The 22,800-nt window shown below is 56.4% G+C and overlaps 2 protein-coding genes across 4 annotated transcripts in view; both read left to right on the top strand.

Annotated features, from left to right (window-relative positions):
• Positions 1-14,048, top strand: part of SEPTIN5 (septin 5) — a 34,705-nt gene extending 20,657 nt beyond the window's left edge. For 2 of the 3 annotated variants that reach the window (XM_043987137.1, XM_043987122.1), the window contains 10 exons: positions 3,433-3,529; positions 4,078-4,164; positions 5,287-5,410; positions 6,540-6,674; positions 9,152-9,269; positions 9,426-9,527; positions 10,467-10,563; positions 11,453-11,588; positions 12,571-12,673; positions 12,904-14,048. In XM_043987137.1, the coding sequence (XP_043843072.1) occupies positions 3,433-3,529; positions 4,078-4,164; positions 5,287-5,410; positions 6,540-6,674; positions 9,152-9,269; positions 9,426-9,527; positions 10,467-10,563; positions 11,453-11,588; positions 12,571-12,673; positions 12,904-12,960 (1,056 nt within the window). In that variant the 3' untranslated portion in view covers positions 12,961-14,048. Of the gene's footprint in view, positions 1-825; positions 928-3,432; positions 3,530-4,077; positions 4,165-5,286; positions 5,411-6,539; positions 6,675-9,151; positions 9,270-9,425; positions 9,528-10,466; positions 10,564-11,452; positions 11,589-12,570; positions 12,674-12,903 lie in introns of those variants that run through there. The other variant, XM_043987130.1, reaches the window with a different exon arrangement.
• A 54-nt stretch (positions 14,049-14,102) lies between these two features.
• Positions 14,103-20,149, top strand: GP1BB (glycoprotein Ib platelet subunit beta). The gene is made up of 2 exons (XM_043987150.1): positions 14,103-16,833; positions 17,910-20,149. Exons 1-2 carry the CDS (start codon positions 16,824-16,826, stop codon positions 18,521-18,523), a joined length of 624 nt encoding a protein of 207 aa, XP_043843085.1. The 5' UTR covers positions 14,103-16,823; the 3' UTR covers positions 18,524-20,149.
• The last annotated feature ends 2,651 nt before the right edge of the window (positions 20,150-22,800 follow it).

The raw sequence follows: 22,800 nt of genomic DNA, 5'->3' as shown, positions 1-22,800 counted from the left end.
GAGTGGAAGGGATGTGTGATGGTCCCTCTTTGGGAGTGAGTCTGTGTCTCCTTGGACTTAGATGGCAAAAGTGGGTCCCAGGAGAGAGGCCACCGGCAGAATGGGCCCCAAGACCCCCAGAGGATGGGGAAGGGCCCAGCTGGGAAGCAGTGAGCCCCGACCTCTCTCCCAGCAGAGGCTGCCCCAAAGGGCAGATGGGCCACTCTGGGGCTGTCAGGGACACCACCCCTCGGGCCTCGGTCGACCTGTCCTGTTACCTCGGTCAAAGCAGCCCTTGGGAGAGGACACCAGGAGCCGAGGTGGAGCATGCTGTGTGGGGTCTGGGGAGGCCAGGCCAATCCAGGACACTCCTGGATGGGCACTGAGCAGAGAGGGGGATGTGTCTTCCAAGCCTCATCTCCATCCTAGCTATGCCCGAGCTTAATGGTCTCAGAGGTCCCTTCTAGCCCCGAGTTGGTAATGTGATGTCAGAGTCCCCAGGCGGCCATGGAAAGCAAACTGGCTTTGGAATCACGTGTGGGTTCAAATCCCAGCTCCGGAACTCACTGTGTGGCCTCAAACAACATTTAACCCCTCTGGGCCTCAGTTTCCTTTTCTGTAAAATGGGGGGCGGGGTTCACTCTTTAAGGCCCCTTCAGTCCTCATACTTCTTTTGCTTCTGTCTCTGGCTCCTGGAAGGGGAGGCTCCGCTTCCGGCACAGAGGAAGGAAGGTTGGAGTTAGATTATGGAGGGCAGCCAATGCCAGCCTGAGAGGTTTGCATTTTCATCCTGGGGCAGTGGGAGCTGCTGAATATTTTTCACCAGGGTCGTGGCAGGCTCAAGGAGGATTATTTTGGCAGATGTATGAAGGACGAATAAGAGGCAGGAGGCAAGGAGACCCGGGAGGAAGGCTGGAGGCTGGTGCTGCCTTCCAGGCTGGGGATGATGTGAGACTCGTGGTTTCCGAGTGGGGGAGGGGTCCAAGGCTTGCTCTTTATACACAAAACTCTTTGCATGCCTCCCAGCCCGGTGTATGTTAGTTATGACCATGGTCTTATCAGGGGTCTAACCCAGGGAGGCCAGATTAGATATATTTTACATATGAGGAAACTGAGGTTCTTGGAAGCTGGGACCCTTGGTGTCATGGGCCAGGAGGTTCCCTGGAGCATGTGTGTGTATAAGAGAGACAGAGGCAGAGAGATGCAGTCTGTCTCTGTCTGTGGCTCAGCATGTGTGAGCATGTACATGTATTTGTGGGCACACGGCCCTCAGCTGGGGGTGCCTGTGTTCCTGTCTGTGCCAGTCTCTATGGGAACAAGACCCCCAGGAATTCTGGGCCAGGTGTTTTATTTTTGGCAATTGGGGTTAAGTGACTTGCCCAAGGTCACACAGCTAGTAAATGTCAAGTGAATGAGGCCGGATTTGAACTCGGGTCCTCCTGACTCCAGGGCCTATGCTCCATCCACCGTGCCACCTAGCTGCCCCTTTGGGCCAGGTGTTTGTAAGGGACTGTGCCCTTGGCTATCTCTGGTCTCCTCCTAATGTTGGGAGCTGGGGAGAAAGGGACCCTGGGGTCTCATCCCCCCACCCTAGCAGGGTATTGAGGAAAGCACCCAGCCCAGAGCCTGGGGCCCATTAATAAATGCTTTTGATTAATTGATTGACTGGGGCAAGAGGTTAGGGAGGAGATGCCCTTTCTAATGCCGCCCCCCCCCGCCCCAGCCTGCCCTATGGGACCCTGACTTGGTCCAGCCGATGTTGGCAGCCAACCTGCTGTGTCAGCACCCATGGGCTTCTGTTGATGGGAGGGAGGGATGGGGCAGTTCTGGCCCCTAGAAGCCCCAGCCCAACTAGGAGGGAGGTTGGGTGGGCCCCTCCCCCCCTCCAAGCCCAGGACATGGGGCAGGCGTGGGCTGGCTGCGGGGCCCAGCTCAGCTGGCCTCCTTTCTATATATATATCGCTCTGCATCCTGGCTTCTCCCACACGAGTCGGAGCTGGAGGCTGGGACAGACAGTCTCCTGCCCACTAGCGCCGGGTGGCAGCTGCTCGAGGGAGCTGGGACGCTTGGCAGCAGTGGGCCGAGTGCCCAGGAATAGCCAGGCTTGGGGGTGGCAGTCTGGCCACTTCCGCTGCTGTTTCCTCACCCTCCTGCCTTCTAGGGGTGGGTGTCCCCCCAGGCTCCTGGCCCAGGTTAGGCTCGGCCCGTGCTAGGTTGCCATCCCAGCCAGGGTCTCTGGGACTAGTCTGGACAGCCACCCTCCTTGGGCTCTAGCCCTGTCAGGACACTCATCCCCTGCACCCTCGGGCCCCTTTGCCCAGGGAAGAGGGGGCTGTCCCTAGACTAGAAGCTCTCTGAAAGCAGGACCAGGGACCAAAGTCTCCCCATCTCCCTCCCTGTACCCCCCAGCTGGGCCAGGGGCTGCTCCCTTCCCCTGGACTGCAGCTGGGTACCAGCCAGCGAGAGCTCAGGACCGGGAGGAGCATGTGCATTGGCAGCGCCAGGCAGGAGCAGGGAGCAGCAGCCTCTCACCGTGTCTATGGGGCTTTGAGAGTCGAGTCTCCCTGTGTGTGGTGGATCACTGATCTCTTTCCTGCTACAGCCCAGTCTGGAGAATTGCCTGGGACACAGTGAAATGACTTGTCCAGGGTCACACAGCCAGCATGCCCCAGAAGCGGGACATGAACCCAGGGCCTCCTGGCTCTGAGGCTGGCTCTCTGTCCACTACTTCAAGATGATCATCTTAAGGTTTAAGAGCTCACATTTGCACAGGGTGTCCCAAAAGTCCTAGGGCTGTTCATGCTTAAAACATAAGCTGACTTTTTGGGGGACATTCTATATTGGAAGCTACTATATTAGGAGCACCTCAATGAACAGACCACGCTGGGCCTAGAGTCAACAAGACCTGAGTTCAAATCCAGCCTGACACTATCTGTATGACCCTGGGCAAGTCACTTCACCTCTGCCTGCCTCGGTTTCCCCATCTGCAAAATGGGGATCCCAATATCCCCTCCCTCCCAGGGTTGCTGTGAGGATCAAACATGACACTGTTTGTAAAATGAATTGCATTCGTACCTTCCGTTATTTAAGGTTTACCTCCCCAGAGCTTCCTGTGCATTCCGTGCAAATGTCTAGAGTGACAGATGACTAGTAAGGCCTTCTTCCTGCACCAAGACCTTTGGGACGCCCTGTACAGATGTGAGCTGTTTGTATCATGAGCTCATTTGTTTCTCAGAGCCACCCTGGGAGAGATACTGAGTCTCAGTGAGGTCATGCGGTTTGCCCAGGGTCACCCAGTGGGCAGGTGGCAGTCAGGATTTGAACCCAGGCCTCCCCGTCCCACACGACTCCAGTCGTGACGTCGTGGTATGCGTCCATGTGTGAGTGTGCACACATGTGCAGGCACGTTCTCACCGCGCTCACACGCCTCCCTCCCTGCTTCGTCCCCTCCAGGACCACGACAAGCAGTATGTGGGCTTTGCCACGCTTCCCAACCAGGTCCATCGCAAGTCGGTAAAGAAGGGATTTGACTTCACGCTCATGGTCGCCGGTGAGCACTGCCCAGGGTGGCGGGTGGCCCCCCTGGGCCCTGGGGGTGGCGCCTCATTGGGGGCTTAAGGGGTCTGCATTCGAATTGGGAAGTTTCTCAAGCCCTGACTCTGAGGTTGAAAACCAGCACAGCCTCAGAGCCTAGTGGGAGGGTGGGGGTGGGTGGGCAGTGAGGACACAAGGGGGAGGAAGGAAGATACAAGGTATCAGCCAGGGCTGGGTGGAGAGGCTCACTCCCGGGGGAGGGAGGTGGCTGGCAGGCTCATCTGGGTCCTGCTCCCCATGGATGCTGTCCCTCAGGGGCACCTCTTCTTAGGACTTCACTTGGGTGGGGATGTGGGGTCCCCTAGGATGGGAGAGACCAAGGACGGGCCGTGCCCTTGCAGTGCCTCCAACCTGGGTGGGGGGACTGCCTCTGCCCATCTCCTGGGATCTTCTTGGGCACCTCTGGGCAGGGGCCCTGCCTCGGTCCATCCCTTTGGCCTAGTCCTCGGCACACCGCAGCAGCCACTCTCCCTTTGTAACCGGGGTCTCTGTGCTGTGCATTAGGGGAGTCAGGCCTGGGGAAGTCCACCCTGGTGAACAGCCTCTTCCTGACTGACCTCTACAAGGACCGAAAGCTGCTCAATGCGGAGGGTGAGTGGCAGCTTCCAGAGGACCCCCAACTCTCCCGGGGAGCTCCCCCAGCCCCAGGGAATGCCCTTAAATAGATGCCCCCTCCACATCTGAGCTAGAAGGGACCTTAGAAGAAGCCCATAGAACACCAGATGTAGTAGAGACCTTAAGAGAACAGCCTATTTTATAGATGGGAAAACTGAGGGAGAGGAGCAAGCCGGACTCATGGGTCAAGGTCAGCCTGGCCCTTTCCCTGATCTGTCTTCTAGCCAGTGACTTTCTCCTCTCTGGGCCTCAGTTCCCCCAAGTGTACACTGGGGCAAGTCCTGTCTCCATCGTGGGGCTGTGGCGCAAATCAGATGAGATCATCCCTGGAGTCAGAGGGAATGTTAGCGGGAAGGGACAAGAATTGGATCCCTTTGGCCGGGGGGGGGGGGCGGGGAATGGACTGCCCCCTCCATCTTCCCCGCCTGTCCCTGCCCCTTGCCCCCTGCCGAAGGTGCCCAGGGTCCTACAGCTCCTGGGTCAGCACCTGGTTCCCAGGTCCCCAAGAGTGTGAAACCTTTGACCTCCAGCATAGACTAAATCATTCTCCCTGCCCCAATCCTTCCACTCTGTCCCATCAGCCCTGGAGTCGGGGAGACCTGGGGGAGGCAAGCCCTTTCAGACTGAGACAACCCTGCTAGGGAGACTTCCTTATAATCAGTTGAAAATTCCCTGACTACAACAGTGTCAGTCCCAACTTGCGCCTGGTTCCGCCCTGGGGACCAAGTGGGAAGAGGCTGGATTAGCGCCAGCCCACAGTGAAATGAGCAGCCGAGGCAGGGAAGGAGTTTCCCATCATTGGAGATCTGCAAGGCAAGGTTGGAGGCCCCCCCCACGTTGTGTGTTGCTCAGGGGCAGGCTGGACAGGAAGCCCCTGAGGTCCCCTAGAGCCCAGAGAGGCCTTTCTGCAGGGCAAGGTCAGCAGGCACCCCTGAGCCTTCCCTTGGCCAGCCTGGGCCGTCCCAGTGTTTTCAGGGGCCCTTTGTGCGGTACCACCTCCAGGCCTTTGCCTTGGCTCAGCATGGCCTCCAGGCCTTTGCCATGTCCTGACTGATCTAGCCAGGGCACTCCGTGATCGACGGTCTTTGGCTTTCTCAGAGAGAATCAACCAGACAGTGGAGATCTTGAAGCACACAGTAGACATCGAGGAGAAGGGTGTGAAGCTAAAGCTGACTATTGTGGACACACCGGGCTTTGGGGATGCCGTTAACAACACCCAGTGGTGAGTACTGAGGCCTCTGGAGGGCCTGGGGACAACAGAACAGCCATGCAACCCATAGTCTGGGGCCCGGAGTTGGGAAGACCTGAGTGCAAATCCCATCTCAGACAGCTGTGTGACCCTGGGCAAGTGATCTGACCTCTGTCTGCCTCAGTTCCCTCATCTGTAAAATGGGGGTGATAATAGCATCTTCCCCCCAGGGTTGATGTCAGGATCCCATGAAATTCTTTGTAAAGCACTTTGCAAACCTTAAATGAGAGAGAAATGCTAGTTATTATTGTTGTTAGTGAAAAGAGCCCTGGAGTCAGAGGTCAGGGGTTCAAATCCCGTCTCCGCACTGTATGGCCAGAGTGACTGTGGGCAAGTCATGGCACTTGCCTGGGCCTCAGTTTCTCCCTGTAAAATGGAGAGGATAGGCCTGGATCATGGTGAGGATGTAACTCAGTCGGGGAACATAGCCTTTATCAGTCTGAGGCCTCAGGTTGAATTCCCAGCACCTCCAGAACATTGACCCACGTGGGATAGTGGAAAGGGTAGTGGGTTCAGAGTCCAGCTGTGTGACCTTGGGCAAGTCCTTTCTTCTCTATGGGCCTCAGTTTCCTCTGCTGTAAGATTAAGGCTTTGGACTCTGAGGTCCCTTCTGACCCTACATCTGTGGTCCTAAGACCTTGAGGGTTCCTCCTAATTCTAAATCCCATGAACAAGGGCAGAAAAGAGAGCGAGGCCTCCAGACCTTACCTCCCCGAGGGAAAGATTGCCTCTTTGGGTGGAACAAAATGCATGGGCAGGGGGTGCATGTATGGAGGGGGAGAAGGTGGGTCATGGCCAGGGTCCAACCCCTGCCACGCCCTGTTTCTAGTGGGAAGATCCCAATCCCCATCGCTAATGAGAGACCCAGTCTGGGCAGTGTGGTCAAGTGGGAAGAGCCCTGAATTTGATGTGAGACCATATCACTCTGCCGTTTATTAATTGTGTGGTCTTAGATAAGTCCCCTTCCTTCTGGGCCTCAGTTTCCTTTTCTGTAAAATGAAAGAATTGGATTCAGTGACCCATTAAGGCCCCTTCCACCTCTGGAAGGCTGCTGGGAGGAGCAGGTGGGTCCCCATGCTTAGGTGACGCCTTGTCCCCCCAGCTGGAAACCCATCACAGACTATGTCGACCAACAGTTTGAGCAGTACTTCCGAGATGAGAGTGGCCTCAATCGCAAGAACATTCAGGACAACCGAGTCCACTGTTGCCTCTACTTCATTTCTCCCTTCGGGCATGGGTGGGTAAGCGTGGCGGGTGGGCATGCATGGTGGGTGGACCAGGCGGGCCAGCTTCTCCTCCCCTCCTTGGGCTTCAATTTCCTCCTCTGTAAAAGCAGGGGTTTATGATGACAAATACTACCCACCTCAAGAAAGAACCTAATTGATGGACTTAGAGGCAGATTGAAGTCTACTTCTTTCTTTCTCTTTCTTGATTTTTGGAACTTGGCTAGTGTAGAAATGTGCTTTGCATGACTATACACATTTGTTTCTTTAAATAGTATTTTGTTCCCTCCCCCCATCTCATGTAAAGAAGTTTTCAACATTCATTTTTACAAGATTTTGAGTTCCAAATTTTTCTCCCTTCCTCCCTCCCTCCCCTCCCCTCTTCCGAAAATGGTAGGCAATTTGATGTAGGTTATACATGTGCTATCATGTAAAACACATTTCCATATTGGTCACAGTTGTGAAGGAAGACTCAGATCAAAAGGGAAAAAACCACAAAAAAGAATAGTGAAACAAATATGCTTCCAATCTGCATTCAGAATCCATCAGTTCTTTATCTGGTTGTGGCTAGAATTTTCCTTTGTACTTGTCTTGAAGGATCATTGTGTTGCTGAGGAGAGCTGAATCATTCACAGTTGACCACTGTACAATGTTGCTGTTACTGTGTACAATGTTTTCCTGGTTCTGCTCAGTTCACTTTGCATCCATTCATATAAATCTTTCCAGGTTTTTCTGAAATCTGCCTGTTCATTGCATAGACTATACACATTTGTTATAGGTGTGTGTGGTCAAGTGCCTTTTTATTGGGAAGGGGAGAGAATTTGGAACTAGAAAACAAAAGAATTAAAAAGTCTGTGCTAAAAAAAAAAGAAAGGAGGGGGCAGCTAGTTGGCACAGTGGATAAAGCTCCGACCCTGGATTCAGGAGGACCTGAGTTCAAATCTGGTCTTAGACACTTGACACTTACTAGCTGTGTGATCCTGGGCAAGTCACTTAACCCTCATTGCCCTGCGAAAATAAACAAACAAACAAATAAATAAAGGAAGGAAGGAAGAAAGGAAGAAAGAAAGAGAGAGATGATCAAGGTCATTTAGATGACTGCTAGGGTCCTTTTCCATTGTAAATCTCTGGTCTTGACCCTTCTGTTTCTAAATTCTATGATATGGGTGGAGGTGTTAGTCCTTTCAGGTCCCCTGCCCCCATCCCCCACTAGAGGGCCCTCCTTGTGGTCCAGTGGCCAGCCAGACCTGTCCTGTCTATCCTGTAGGACCTCCTTGTTAGACTAGCCTAGCTCTATCCCCAGGATGCTTAAGGCTGTGGGAACAGTGCCCATCTCCCTGGTGAAGAGGTGAAGGGAGGTCATCTTTTGACCAACCTATGTAATGAGGAGGGAATGACAGGGGAACTAGGGCAATCCAAGGCAGAAGTACAGAGAGGGAAGAGGCCTGGGTTTCTACTCGGAAATCCTTGTGGGGAGCTCCTGGCCACTAGCCAGCTCAGACGCTAATCAGAATTGTGGGTACTCAGACGCCAACCAGCACATCCCAGACCTGGCCAAGAATCCCCTCCACCACACCTGACAAGTGCCGACCCAGCCTCTGATTAAGACCTTGGGTGCTGAGGAGCTCACTGCCTCTCCCGGCACCCTGTTCCACTTTGAGACAATACTGATTGGCAGAGGGTTTTTTTAGACTTCAAACCTAAGTTTGCCTCTTTGTAATTTCCACTCAAGGGAGGGAGGGAGGGAGGGAGGGAGGGAGGAAGGAAGGAAGGAAGGAAGGAAGGAAGGAAGGAAGGAAGGAAGGAAGGAAGGAAGGAAAGAAGGAAGGAAGGAAGGAAGGAAGGAAGGAAGGAAGGAAGGAAGGAAGGAAGGAAGGAAGGAAGGAAGGAAGGAAGGAAGGAAGGAAGGAAGGAAGGTGTCCTGGGGTACCTTGTCAAACCTAGAAAGGACAGTGTTACGCTGGACAGTGTCCGGCAGGAGAGATGATCTGGGAGGTGAAGGAGAGAGCCCAGATCATGTGAGGGGCAGCTGGAGGAGTGGGGGATGGGGTCTAGAGAAGCCTGGGGAAGACCTCTGAGTAATCTTCAAGGATGGGCGGGGTGGGGGGGGGGGGCGTCGTTCCTGCTTGGCCCCAGGGGGCAGGACTAGGGCCAATGGGGGGAAGCTGCCAGGAGGCGGACCAGGACTGAGTACCTGGAAAAGCTTCTCCCCAGAGGTAGAAGGTGTTGCCTCCAGAGGCATCAGGCTTTCCCTCCCTCTAGGTCTCCACGTCGGGGTAGGATGCCCACCTTGTTGGTCAGTCTAGCTCTGATATGGGTCAGACCAAAGTGTCACTGGGCTCCCTTGCAGTTGTCTATTCTGTGCTTCTGTCTTTCTGGAGCAAGCCCCCGCCCCTCCCTGGGCCTCAGTTTCCTTGTCTGTAAAGTGAGGTGGTTGGACTGGACAGACTTGAGGTCCCCGCCACCTCTAACGCCTCAGTTCCCATCCCAGGCTGCGGCCGGTGGACGTGGAATTCATGAAGGCCCTTCATGAAAAAGTGAATATCGTCCCCCTTATCGCCAAGGCTGATTGCCTCGTCCCAGGAGAGATCCGAAAGCTGAAGGAGCGGGTGAGGCACTCCCTCTCCCCCTATTCCCGAGGGTCCCAGAAACTGGGGTCGAGGGCTGGGGCCTATGGGGGATGGTCGGACTCCCAGGGCGGAGGTGGACAGGGATGGGGAGGATGGTACCAGGGCTGGGGGCTCTGAGCTGAGCATCTGGCCTAGATCCGGGAGGAGATTGACAAGTTTGGGATCAAGGTGTATCAGTTCCCAGAGTGTGACTCGGATGAGGACGAGGAGTTCAAGCAGCAGGACCGAGAGTTAAAAGTAAGCAGCCCCTTCCCCACCAGGACCCACGTCCCGGCCTGCAGTGGGTGGCTGTCCCTCCCGGCCCTGGCCTGCTCATTTTGCTGCCTTGGCCTGCTTTCTAAGGGGGCCTTTCTAAGCGCCGGGGCCTGGGGCCCAGGGCAGAGCTGGCTCTGGCCATCCTGTCTCTTTGTCACCTTACTCTGGGTTCTGCAGGGCCTTCCTTCTGGGGGATCCCCAGGATAGTGAGCTCAGTCTCCCAATTTCCTCTTAGGGCCCAAGGGATCTTGGCCCACGTCCGAAAGTTACTCCCTGCTCCGTCTCCAAACCCGCAGGGCCCCTCGTTCAAGGCTGGCCTGCCTGCCTTTGGCCAGCGCTCCTCTGTCCTTGGAGCTGGGATCTTTGGGCTCTCTCTACAAGCAGACTGACCTACAAGAGACAGGGCAGAGGTCCCAGGGGCAGGGGTGGCAGGCAAACCTCACTCGGAGGGCAGGATGGTGATAGCCTGGCACAGTCGCGCTCAGCAGGGGCTCAGAGATGAGTGAGATCAGCATGAAGGGGCCCGAAAGATAGGGACCGTTTTGTCCCACAATGTGGGGACGGCGCTCAAGGGAGGGGTCCAGAGCTTAGCAAAGATGGCTGTGTCCCAGAGCTGGCAAGCAGGAGGCCAGAAAAGAATGCCGGGTTTGGATTTACGGGACCGGGGTTCATATCTGACGATATCTCCCCATGTGACCTCATCTCTGGGCCTCAGTTTCTTCAACTGTAAAATGGGGGGGGGTGAATTGGATGACCTTGAGACCCTTCTAGTGACCCCAAGTCCTCAGTGAGGATGGGGCTGGAAAGGTGGGACCAAGCATGGCTGTGGGGAACCTTTAGGAATGTCTGTATGAGGTGCCGGGAGCATAAGTAGGCACTGTTGCCTCCTGTGCTTCCCCTCGTCTTCCTCTGTCCCCTCAGGAGAGTGCGCCCTTCGCTGTCATAGGCAGCAATACTGTGGTGGAGGCCAAGGGCCAGCGAGTCCGGGGGAGGCTCTATCCCTGGGGCATCGTAGAAGGTGAGTCTGCTTGGTTTCTGTCTCCACTGCCCCGCCTCCCCCACACTGGGGGACACTGAGACCAGCAGCAAGCTGGGGCTCCATGCCAAGGATGCTGGGACGTCTGCCTTTAGGGCCCCTTTCAGTGTGCCTCACTCCCCTTTCCTGGTCCTGGCAATCTGCCCCTATTTGTGTCCTATCGCTAAAATGCATCATAATTCTCCTTTCCTCAGAGACCCCTCTCAGGAAGCTGATGAACTCATTCATACTAGAGTGTCAATGATTGATAATAGCCAGCTTCCTGTATAACACTCTAGCCTAAGGGAAATCTTCATTTTGAAGGTTGGGGGTGGGGAGACAACCCAGAGAGGCCTTAACCCAAAGGGTGAGTCTTTAACATCAGCTTCAATGCAGGAGATATTTGGGGAGGGGTGTAAAAGACCTTTTAACTACCCCTATCCAATTTAACAAAGAGAGCACTCCCAATGTGGTGACCCCAGGGAGAGGACTTGTCAAGGGTTCTGTCCTGTTTCAAAGGGTCACAGAATGTCAGAGCCGAGAACAATCTTAAATCACAGAACTGGGGATGTCAGAGCTGGGAGGCACCTTAGAACAGGGGTTGTCAGGGCTGGGAGGGGCCTGAGAACAGGGGATGGCAGAGCTGGGAGGGGCCTGAGAATAGGGGATGGCAGAGCTGGGAGGAGTCTTAGAACAGGGGATGTCAGAGCTGGGAAGGGTCTTAGAACAGGGGATGTCAGAGCTGGGAAAGGCATTTTACAGAAGAGTCAGTTGAGGCCCAGAGCAGGTGAGGGCTGGCCCCAGGTCACATGGGCTGTGGCTATGGAGAGCAGGATGGTGGGTGGGGGAGAGAAGATCCCAAAGGCTCAGCCTCCCCCCCACTTCGCTGCAGTGGAGAACCAGGCACACTGCGATTTTGTGAAGCTTCGGAACATGCTGATCCGGACACACATGCACGACCTGAAGGATGTGACCTGTGACGTGCACTATGAGAATTACCGGGCCCACTGCATCCAGCAGATGACCAGGTGGGGACCCCCAAGAGGTGGGGCAGCCTGAGCACGGGAAGGAAGGCAGCACCTACAGGGGGCCTGGGGCTGCCCTGCCCACCGGCCCCCTCCATCTCAGCTGCCCAGTTCTCAGCCCCTCCCTTGTCTCGGTGTCCTCATTCCCACCCCTCCCTGCCACCATCAGACCTGGTCCCTAGTGGTCCCTAGCTCCCTGAGGCCATCCTGGCCGAGCTGGGGAGGAATCCTGCCATGCTGGGGAGTCTGAGCAGAATGGACCTAGGCCTCCTTGGGTTCTGACACACCTGCCTCCAGCTCTGGTTTGCTCTCAACCAACATTTTTTTTTTTGGTAGGGCAATGAGAGTTAAGTGACTTGCCCAGAGTCACACAGCTAGTTAAGTGTCAAGTGTCTGAGGTCGGATTTGAACTCAGGTCCTCCTGAATCCAGGGCCAGTGCCTTATCCACTGTGCCACCTAGCTGCCCCCTCAACCAACATTTATTAAGCACCTTCTGTGTGCAGGGCCCTGAGCTAGGTACTGGAAAAGGGATGGAGTTTAGATAAGACAGTTCTGGCCTCCTAGCAAGGGGAGATGTCCAAGGGTGGAATGGGCTGCCATCTTGGGAAGGAGTGAGCTTCCTGTCATTGAAAGTCTTCAAGCAAAGGCAGCTGGGCTTCAGGGCACTTTTCACTCTCCTGAGAGGGGGAGATGGAATGTGAGACTGTCAGGCAAAACAAAACCAATGGAACTTCTTAAGAGTATGTGTATGGGGGCAGCTAGGTGGTACACTGGATAGCGCACTGGCCCTGGCGTCAGGAGGACCTGAGTTCAAACCCGGCCTCAGACACTTGACACTTGCTAGCTGTGTGACCCTGGGCAAGTCATTTAACCCTCATTGCCCCACAACCCCCCCCCCAAAGTGTGTGTGTGTGTGTGTGTGTGTGTGTGTGTGTGTGAAAGAGAGACAGAGACAGAGAGAGAACCAGCCTGTCTTCTCCCCAGCAAACTAACCCAGGACAACCGAATTGAGAGCCCCATCCCCATTCTGCCTGTGCCCACCCCAGACACAGAGACAGAGAAGCTGATTAAGATGAAGGATGAAGAGGTGAGTCCTTTGGCCCCTCGGCTCCCCCAGGGCGCCCCCCCCCAGCTGCTAGCCTTGGGGGCCCTCCTTGGGCCTGTCATCTCCTCAGCCCCAGACTTTCCTGCCTCCGAGCCAGGCCCGCTTTCTCTGCGAGAGGAGACCTTGGGGGCCCTCAGGATGTCAGGGGGAGGCCTGGGGTGGCTCTGGGGGCTCTGCAGGCCTCACTCACCACTTCTCTTTCCCCTCTTCAGCTAAGGCGGATGCAGGAGATGCTACAGAAGATGAAACAGCAAATGCAGGATCAGTGATGCTGGGGCTGACTCAGGGCCCCCACCCCAAGAAACTTCTCCTCCAACTCCCTCCACCGGGGGAGGAGGCCAGGCCCCCCTGCTGTCTAGGGGTTCTCCCATGAGGGAGCCCCCTAGCCAGCCCCTAATTTATTCTCAGCCTGTGCCGGCCGGCCCAGAATAGGGTCAGGCACCCCCTGTGTGACTCAGGCCTCCTGGGCTAGGCACCGCCCCCTCTGAGGCTGCGCTGGCAAGGAACAGGACAGGGGCTGGGGAACTAGCCTCCCTCCCCCGGCCCCTCTCCCATCTCAGGGTCTGAGGCCTCGCCAGCCATGCCTCGGACCTAGACCCAACTCCACGTGCCTCCCCTGCCTCTTGAGGACCAAGGCCCGCTCCGGGGCCAGAGGAAGTCTTGCCTCGACTCCCTATCTCCCGGGACCGAGGCTCCCTGCAGCCTTGGGGCAGAGAGTGGCCAGGCTCTCACCCCCTCCCCCATTTCCTTTCTCCCCTTTTTCCTCCTAGGCCCCCCCTTCTCCCCCCTGCTGGGAAGGGGGGGGAACTATGGTGCAGGCAGATAAGGGCTATGTGGTTCCCCCTGTCCCCTCCCTGACCTAGCCAGCCCTGCCTATTTGGGGAGGGGAAGGGCCAGAAGACAGAGAGGATCATGGGAATTATTGTCAGGAGAGACCTCCGGGACCTTCTGGCCTATGCCCCCCACGTACAAATGAGGTGTCACAGTGCCCAGAGCGCTGGGTCTGGAGTCAGCCAGACCTGAGTTCAAATGCTGATGCAGAAACGTATTATTTGGGTGACCCCAGCTAAGTCCCTTACCCTTGTTCTGCCTCAGTTTCCTTGTCTGTAAAATGGGGCTAGCAATAGCACCCACCTCCTGGTGTTGTTGGGAGGATCACAGAAGAAATATTTATAAACCTAAAAGCACGATTGCAGACAGGGAAACTGAGGCTCAGAGACCCAGGGGCCCAGCGGTGGCAGGTACAAAAATCAGGATCTGAACCCAGGTCATCTTACTCCCTATCCAGAGTCCTCCTTCCATGGACCCGTCCCTGCCCCTCCTGTCAGCATACAGACACACTCACACTCACACACACTCAGAGCTCAGCTCCTGCCCATCCCTGGGCTCAGGCTGCTAGGGTGGGGGGTGGGGGGTGGGGGGCGGGTCCTGGGCTTCCCAGCAGACCCTGAGCCCTGGCCTCACCCTGGAGGAGTGGGGAGCAGGTGGTTCTAGCCAGCTCCTTCCCGCTCTGGGCCTCCTGGGCTGCTCAGGCCTTGGGCTGTTCCCCGGGTGGGTCAGCCTAGGGGCCATAAGAAGGGGGCTGAGGTTCTTCACGGGACCAACAACCTGGGGGACAGAGCTTCTCAGCACAGCCCAGCCCCACACCTGACCAGGGGGTTGGAGATGAGTCCTCTGTGGGCTCAGTAAAAGCTGGGCATGGAGAGAAGAGGCCGTTCCTGGGGGGGAAGGGCTGGTGGGTGTCCTCCATCCCTGACCCCCCAGACATAGCTGAGCCCTTTGCTGGGCCTAGGGCCTGAGCTCTCCCTTCCCCCAGCAGCTCCCCCTCTTGTGGATGAGACCTGTCCAGATGACCTCCCCCCCAATGTGCCTCTGTTGGGGCCCCCAGCTCCCTAAAGACCCAAACCTTCCCATGGTTGGGGCCCAGGGAATGAGGATGCCTGTCCACCAGCCACCCCAGAGTGCCCCGCCCCCTCCTTGCGGGCCCTCACCCCCATCCCCACTGGCTCAGTGTACTCCTGGTCATCGCTCCCCTCTATCCCCCCTGTCACGGGCTGGCTTTTTAGACCCCCTCTGGTCTGGAGCAAGCCCCGAATGCCCAGGCTAGCCCCCTAGAAGCGGGTCCCAGGCAGGCGGGGTCTCCATTCTCCAGGCACATCCTGCATGTCCCGCAGCCTCTGGGGGCAGATCCTCCCTCCCCGATCCCCCCACTTTGGACTTGTGGCCCAGTTTCTGGTCTTTGTACAATCCTTTCTGTCCCCCCCCCTTTGGAAATGGAGCCTTTTGGGTAACTGACATTCTCAGTGTGTTCGTGTCTCCCATCCCAAGGGAGGATGGGAGAATAAGGATGATGATGGAGCTCCCGGCTTTGTCCTGTGTGGTCCCTTGTGGTGCCTGGAAACCCTATTCACCAGCCCCCTGTCTCCCCAACAGCCTCAGCTGCCCAGCAACGCTTCCTCCGCTCCAGACCTCTCAGGGTCCCTGCCTTGCGCCCTCCTTGTCCCTGGCCCGTAAGGAAGCTGGTCCCAAAGCCTTGAAGGCTTAGAACCGGAAGGGTCTCCCAAGACCACCAAGTCCAGCATCATCCAGATGAGAAACTGAGGCCCTGGGTTTCCCCACTTGGATGCTCTCAAGGAGGGGGCATTCAGGCTTATGACAGCCCGAGTCCAGCTGGGTCCAGTACTTCCCAGCGGGTCCATCTCTCAGGGCCCGGGGCCCTCTGAGTCATTCAGGGAATCAGCTCGAAGGGGCTTTGAGGGCATCTAGTTTAATGCCAGGGCAATACATTACTGCTGTGTGGCCATCTGGCCTCTGCTAGGAGTCCTGAGCATGGGGAGCTCACTACCTCTCAGGAGTCCACTGCATCTGGGCATAGCTATTTAAGTGTTCTCTGCCACTGAGCTCAAATCTGCCACTTCCTTCTGTTGCTTTTCAAACCCCATCTGAAGGGCTCCTTTATCATCCCCTGCCTCACACCCCCAGGTCCTTCCAAGGCTGAGAAAATGGCCCCCAGTTCAGGAGCATTTAAAAGTACACAGACAGCTCTCCTCATGAGGCCCCCACGCGGGTGAGGTTTGCAAACACGCTGGGACGGGGGAGAGAGCCAGGGCCGGGTCCCAGTGCTTTCCCATTACACCCGCCGGGCTGGAGTCCCCAGCCCTAGCCAGTGCTCTTGGCTGTCTCTCTAAGCTCTTCACGAGGGAGAGCTTTGACTACGGATGCTCCCCAAGATCTAAGCTGGGGGTGACCTCAGAGGGCATCTCGTCAAACCCCTTCATTTCACAAATGAAGAAACCGAGGCTCTGGGGGGACTCAAGCTTGGGGCCACATAGATGAGACCTTAGCACCTTAGATCTAGAACTTGGATCAATCTCCTGGTCAGATGGGGAAACAGGACCAGAGAGGTTGAGAACTCTGCCCAGGGTAATGTGAGAGCAGAGGGTTAGAACAGGACCCTCATTCTGCAGAGGATGAAGCTGAAGGTCTGAGTGGAAGGAGCCCAGGGAGTGAGTGGCTGATGGGCCTTTAAGGCTGAGCCACTTGGGACTTGTGTCAGGGGCACGGTCATCTCTGGGTGAGCTCTGCCCCTCAGTGTGGCCTGCCGGGGCTCAGGGTCTCCTCTACCCCATGAGGAGGTGCTGGATGGGAGGCCCAGAACTGGACACGTTCCTATGGGTGGCATCTGGCCAGGTCAAGGGATGGTGGAGCTATCACCCCCCCCCCCCCACTCCAAGACTTTATATACCTAGCAAGGAAGTCTCAGGTCCAGCTTTTGTAGCTGCCACATCAGTCTCAGATTGAACTTGTGTTCTACTAAGACCCCCAGATCATTTTCATGTGAATCATTGTCCAGACATACCTCTGTCCTGGACTTATATGGTTGATATTTTGAGCCTCGGTTTCCCACATTTTGGCTTGTCTCTTCATCCCCCTCCTTCCTATCCCACTCCTCCCCAGCCCCCACTGGCTGTTTTCCTATTTCCTGTGGGCCGATGGGTGGGGAGGGGCGGGCCTCTGCCTTATCTCTGCCTGCCTTACTCTGACCGCTGTTCCCTGAAGGGCTCACTGTGGGGAGGCCAGCCTGTCCACTCCCTATCCTCTTCCATCCACTCTGCCCTGCCAGCAAGGGGCCATGGGATTTGGTGAGTGTGGCTTTGGCCTTGATCAAAGGGTTAAGAGGGGAGGCTTCTGAGCTGTTTCAGGCCCTCTCAAGGCTCCCCCCGGCCTGGGGTGGGTGGAAGGGTGCTGTTTGTCTTCTGCAGTCCTGGAAAACAGGGGTCTTCTCCCCATAGACGTGTCCATCCCCAGCCCTCAACTCCCCTCCCTGGAGGAACCAGGGACTTCGTCCCTGACCATCCTCCCAGGCCCTTTCACCTGCTTTGCTTTTCTTGGGGCCAGGGCTGGGCCGAGACCTTGCTTGGGCTTACCCCCAAAGCCCCGGCCCTTAGGCGCTCCTGTCTGTCAGGCCAGGCTCAGAATCCCAGAATTCCAGAGTCAGAGGGTTCTTGGAAGTCCTCCAGCTCAACCCCTTGATTTTACAGATGAGCAAACTGGGGGCTCAGGGAGGAGGAATCTCTTGAGTAGGGTCACACAGTGAGCTGGTGGGAGAGGCAGACCCCAAACCCCTGCTGCCCTTGGCATTGGAGGCAGGGAAGGCAGGTCACGGATGGGGAACCTGAGGCAGACAGGCAGCCCCACTGGGGTAGTGCCCCCTCCTCTGCTCTAGATTTCTCTAACTCCCTCAAGGCCCCCTTTCCCAGCTTCCCTCTGCCTACCGGAGGTCAGGATACTGCCTGGTTTCCAACACATGTTCAGTACAATGTCATAGGGTTGAACTGAATGGCGTGAGGAGGGGTGCGGGGGGAGGCATCCGGGGTTGGCAGGCAAAGACCCCCGTTCAAATCCAGACTCAGCCACTGACTGGTCTCTCCCTTTGCCAGACTTCAGTTTCTCCTCTGTACATTGCGGGGTGAGGGTATGACCCGCCGGGGGATCTCTAAGGTCCTTCCAGCCTTAAGTTCTGGGTTCCCAAAGTCCTCTCTTCCTCATCTGTAAATGGGAAGGAAATCGTGATGCCGGCCCCAGCGTCCAGCCTCACCTTCCCCATCTGTGAGACGGGGAGCTTGGGCCCTCGATGAAGGCCCCGGCCTTGGGGCCTGGGCAGGGCTGTGGGCGGCCCCTCCCTAGCCCCCCCCCCATCACTGGCTCTCTGTTCTAGGGCTGTTGCTGGGGGCCCGGGCCTTGGGCCTCCTGCTGTTGGCCTCTGTCCCCCAGGCCTCGGTCCCCCAGCCCCCGGTCTGTCCCGTTCCCTGTCGCTGTGCCGGTGGCCTGGTGGACTGCGGGCACCAGCACCTGACTGTGGCCAGCCTGCCAAAGGCCTTCCCTCTGAGCACCACGGAGATCAACCTCCAAGCCAACAACCTGAGCAGCGTGCCCGCCGGGCTCTTCGACGGGCTGCCCTCCCTGCACCTGGTGCACCTGGCGGCCAACCCCTGGCAGTGTGACTGTGGCTTACTCTACCTGTGGGCCTGGCTGGGGGGCCAGCAGGATCGCAGGCCCTATCGCGACCTGCGCTGCTCTGGGCCCCGCCACCTGCAGGGCCGCCTCCTGCTCTACCTGGGCCCTGAGGAGCTGCAGGCCAGCTGCAGGCTGGCGGGCTGCAGCCAGGCGCTGGGGGTCCAGCTTGCTCTCCTCTGCCTGCTCCTGCTGCACCTCCTGTTGCTGCTAGTCCTGCTGCTGCGGCTCTGGCGTTACCGGGCACTGGCCCGAGAGACTCAGCTCACTGCTCAGGATCTGCTGCAGACCATGCCTTTGGTGCTCCAGACCCCCTGACCTGAGCCCCTGCCCAGCCCAGCCAGCTCCACCCTGACTGAGGCTAATGCCCCCCTAACCTAACCTGAGCAAAGGCCCAGGCCTGTGCCCTTTGACCCACCTAAGGCTCCTGCCATGCCCTGCTGGGGGCCAATGCCCCCCTAACCTAACTTTACCAAAGGCCCAGGCCTATGTCCCTTGGCCCACCTAAGACCCCTGCTCAGCCTGGCTGGCTCCACTCTGCCTGGGGCTAATGCCCCTATGATCTGACATGAGCAAAGGCTCAGGCCTGCTCCCCTTGACCCATCTAATGCATCTGCCCTGCTTGGGGCCAATGCCCCCCTAACCTAACCTGAGCAAAGGTCCAGGCCTGTGCCCCTTGGCCCACCTAAGACCCTTGCCCAGCCTGGCTGGCTCCACCCTGCCTGGGGCTAATGCCCCTCTGATCTGACATGAGCAAAGGCCCAGGCCTGCTCCTCTTGACCCACCCTTAATGCCCCTGCTCTGCCTGGCATTGGCGCCAAGGAGCATACCCCACAGCAAGGGGCACCCATCTCCCTTGCCTCCCTAGCCCTGAGCTCAGGACCTGTGTGACAGGCCCCCACTGCTGACTTTCATCCTCGGGAGCAGAGGAGAGGGAGGCAGGGGGCAAGGACTGCACAATCACAGGCCTCAGGGCTCCCTCTGGTGGGAACTGCCCGAGGCCTGAGGTCTTCAGCAAGGCCTCATCTCCAGGGTGGCCACATCCTGCACACCTGCTTCTTTCCCCAGGCTCATGGGCTCTCTGACCCTCTGCCAACCTCCTCTGTAGCTCCCCCTCGGTTACCCCCATCCCTCAGAAGAGGGCACAGATGCTCCGGGTGTCACATCCACTAGGGACACAGAGAGGTGGTCATGTGTCCTGAGGAGGCCACCAGGCTGGCGATGGGACCTGAAGTGCCTCCCCCAAGGAGGAGCCATCGAAGGAAGACTGGGGGGAGGGGGACAGGGGGTGACTCTGTCCAAGGATCCGAAGAGCTTGGGCCCTAGAGCAGAGCCAGGAGGAGGGGGTGGGGGCTGGCTGAGGGGCAGAGTCCTCACAAGGAGAGCTGCCCCAGGAGGAAGGGGTGGCTTCCCCAGGATGGGAGGCCTTCAGGAGAAGCTGGAGACTCATTTTTCAGGGAGTGCTGGAACAAGGTCTCATCAGCAATGGTTGAGATTCGGAGAGGACAGCTGCATGTCCCAGATCTGCCAGAGCCTTCTAGCAGACACCCCGTCAGACACTGGCCTGGCCAGCCCTACCATGCTGCAACTGAACGGTTGTCCCCACCTGGTGACAGGTGATGGGTCACATCACAGAGAATCCAGAGGGCCAGCGTGGCCCACAGCACAGACCCTGAAGGAGACCCCGGGTCTCTAAGTGAGGGGGTTAGTCTAAGCTCTGTCCCGGGCCTGCTGGCCTGGGTCCCATCCAGAACATGGGTGAGATTGGAGGAGGGGGTCAAGACAACTTCGTCAGGCTCCCAGGGGATGCAGAGAGGAGCCGGACCCAGAAAATGGGCCAGAATCTGCTACAGTTCTTTGAGAAGCTCCATCCTCCAGCTTGGGAAGAAGCATGTGTGTGTGGTGGGGAGTGTGTGTGTGGGGGGAATTAATAAAAGAAATCACTGATCCTGGGACTGCTGGGACCATTTCATCTGGGAGAGCTAGGAAAGATTCCCAGAACAGAATTCAGACAACCGCATAAACTATGGTGCTGTAATGGTGTCTTTGGGGCGTTTGGGGCTGGGGGTCAGAGCATGTGTTCCAAATCAGTGCCCATTTCCCCCTTTCTCTTCCTGGATCCTTGAGGGAGAAGGCAGTAACGGGGGTGGGGTTGGGGGTGAGAGACACGGTGCCCCATGGGGTGGGGAACAATATTGGTTGAAGACAGCCCAGCGATTTGGCAAATGTCATTTATAACTAGGTTTTTTTTTACCCCAGTCTATCAGCTCAATGGCCTTGTGAATTCTGCTATGATGGGGGAAGCACTCTGGCCCAGCAGGGAAGACACCCATCCAGGGCAATGTACCCCCTTAGATATCAGTGCCCTTGGACAAAACCCCATTCACTCAGTGCTGGTTACAGTCCCGGTTCAAAGACTTCTGATCCAATTCCACTTCCTCCCTGGGGGTGACCCTCCCCTTCCCTGAGCCCCAGTTTGGTTTTCTCTAAAAAAAGAGGGAATTAGACCTCCAGGGTCCCTCCCTGCTCCCCAACTTGCTCTGCTCTTGGAGCAGGGGCGCTTCAGACTGTTCCTTTGTACTTTACCCATAGACAATCTTTCCTGGCACATAGATCCCTGAGAATTTAGTGATTTATCACAGCAACTCAGGGAGCTGTGAGGCAGAGGGCAGGAGGAGAGAGACAGAGAGAGAGAGGAAGGAGGGAGGGAGACAGAGACAGAGATATAGAGACAGAGACAGAGGAGGGAGGGAGGAGACAGAGAGAGACCAACAGAGACAGAGAGATATAGACAGAGACACAGAAACAGACAGAGACATAGACAGAGATAGAGACAGAGAGAGGAAGGAGGGAGGGAGGGAGACAGAGACAGAGATATAGAGACAGAGACAGAGGAGGGAGGGAGGAGACAGAGAGAGACCAACAGAGACAGAGAGATATAGACAGAGACACAGAAACAGACAGAGACATAGACAGAGATAGAGACAGAGAGAGGAAGGAGGGAGGGAGGGAGACAGAGACAGAGATATAGAGACAGAGACAGAGGAGGGAGGGAGGAGACAGAGAGAGACCAACAGAGACAGAGAGATATAGACAGAGACACAGAAACAGACAGAGACATAGAGATAGAGACAGAGAGAGGAAGGAGGGAGGGAGGGAGACAGAGACAGAGATATAGAGACAGAGACAGAGGAGGGAGGGAGGAGACAGAGAGAGACCAACAGAGACAGAGAGATATATTTCAGAGACACAGAAACAGACAGAGACATAGACAGAGATAGAGACAGACATGGAGACAGAGAGAGACAGGAGGGAGGGAGAAGACAGGGAAACAGACAGACAGAGGAAGGAGGGAGGGAGGGAGACGGAGACAGAGAGAGAGGAAGGAGGGAGGGAGACAGAGAGAGACAGAGAAACAGAGACAGAGAAATAGACAGAGACATAGACACAGACAGACAGAGAGAGGCTCTAGGTGACCTGTCTGGGGGCTCAGGGAGAGGGCAGAGCCCTGAGCTTTAGTCCGGAACTGGAGCTTCTTAATAATCCCCAATGGCCTCCAGTCATTTCCTTTGAAGTTCCTTTCCCTCCAATGTCAGTCCCCACCCTCAAGGTGCTTACACTCAGCTGAGAATATGTTCACACCTAGATTTATACTCGATCACTCATTCCTTTGAGGGATGTGGCATCAGGCACTGTGCTGGCTTTGGAGACAAGAGCTTACCTTCTATATGGGAGGATCCAACACATAGAGAAGACATGATAGTGCATGCACACCATCATGCAAAGTGATTTCGAGAGGAAGGGTTTGGTGGGGGGAGTCAGGGGAGGATATCAGGAAGGAACTTCATGTGGGAGGTGGCATCTAATTTGTGCTGAAGGGAGCTAGAGGGTGGAGGTAAGGAGGGATTGAATACCAGGCATGAGGAACAGCCTGGGCAAAGGCATGGAGGTAAGAGTTTATTACTAGGATCACAAGGAATCTAGCTCTAGAACCAGAAGAGACCATCTAGTCCAATCCCTTTTACAAAGGAGGGAACTGGGGGGGGCAGCTAGGTGGCACAGTGGATAAAGCACCAGCCCTGGATTCAGGAGGACCTGAGTTCAAATCCAGCCTCAGACACTTCACTGACTAGCTGTGTGACCCTGGGCAAGTCACTTAACCCCCCATTGCTCCACGAAAAACAAAAACAAAAAACAAAACAAAACAAAAAACAAATGAGGGAACTGAGATTCCAGGAGGGACATGCCCAAGGTCATACGGGCAGACATTATCAGAGGCAGGATTAGAACCCAGGTCTCGAACTCCAGAGATGGTGCTTGGGCAGCTAGGTGGCGCAGTGGATAAAGCACCAGCCCTGGATTCAGGAGGACCTGAGTTCAAATCCAGCCTCAGACACTTCACTGACTAGCTGTGTGACCCTGGGCAAGTCACTTAACCCCCCATTGCTCCACGAAAAACAAAAACAAAAAACAAAACAAAACAAAAAACAAATGAGGGAACTGAGATTCCAGGAGGGACATGCCCAAGGTCATACGGGCAGACATTATCAGAGGCAGGATTAGAACCCAGGTCTCGAACTCCAGAGATGGTGCTT

Source organism: Dromiciops gliroides, chromosome 1, assembly GCF_019393635.1.
Source record: "Dromiciops gliroides isolate mDroGli1 chromosome 1, mDroGli1.pri, whole genome shotgun sequence".
Lineage (NCBI taxonomy): Eukaryota > Metazoa > Chordata > Mammalia > Microbiotheria > Microbiotheriidae > Dromiciops > Dromiciops gliroides.
This window is presented reverse-complemented; position numbering and strand designations above follow the sequence as displayed.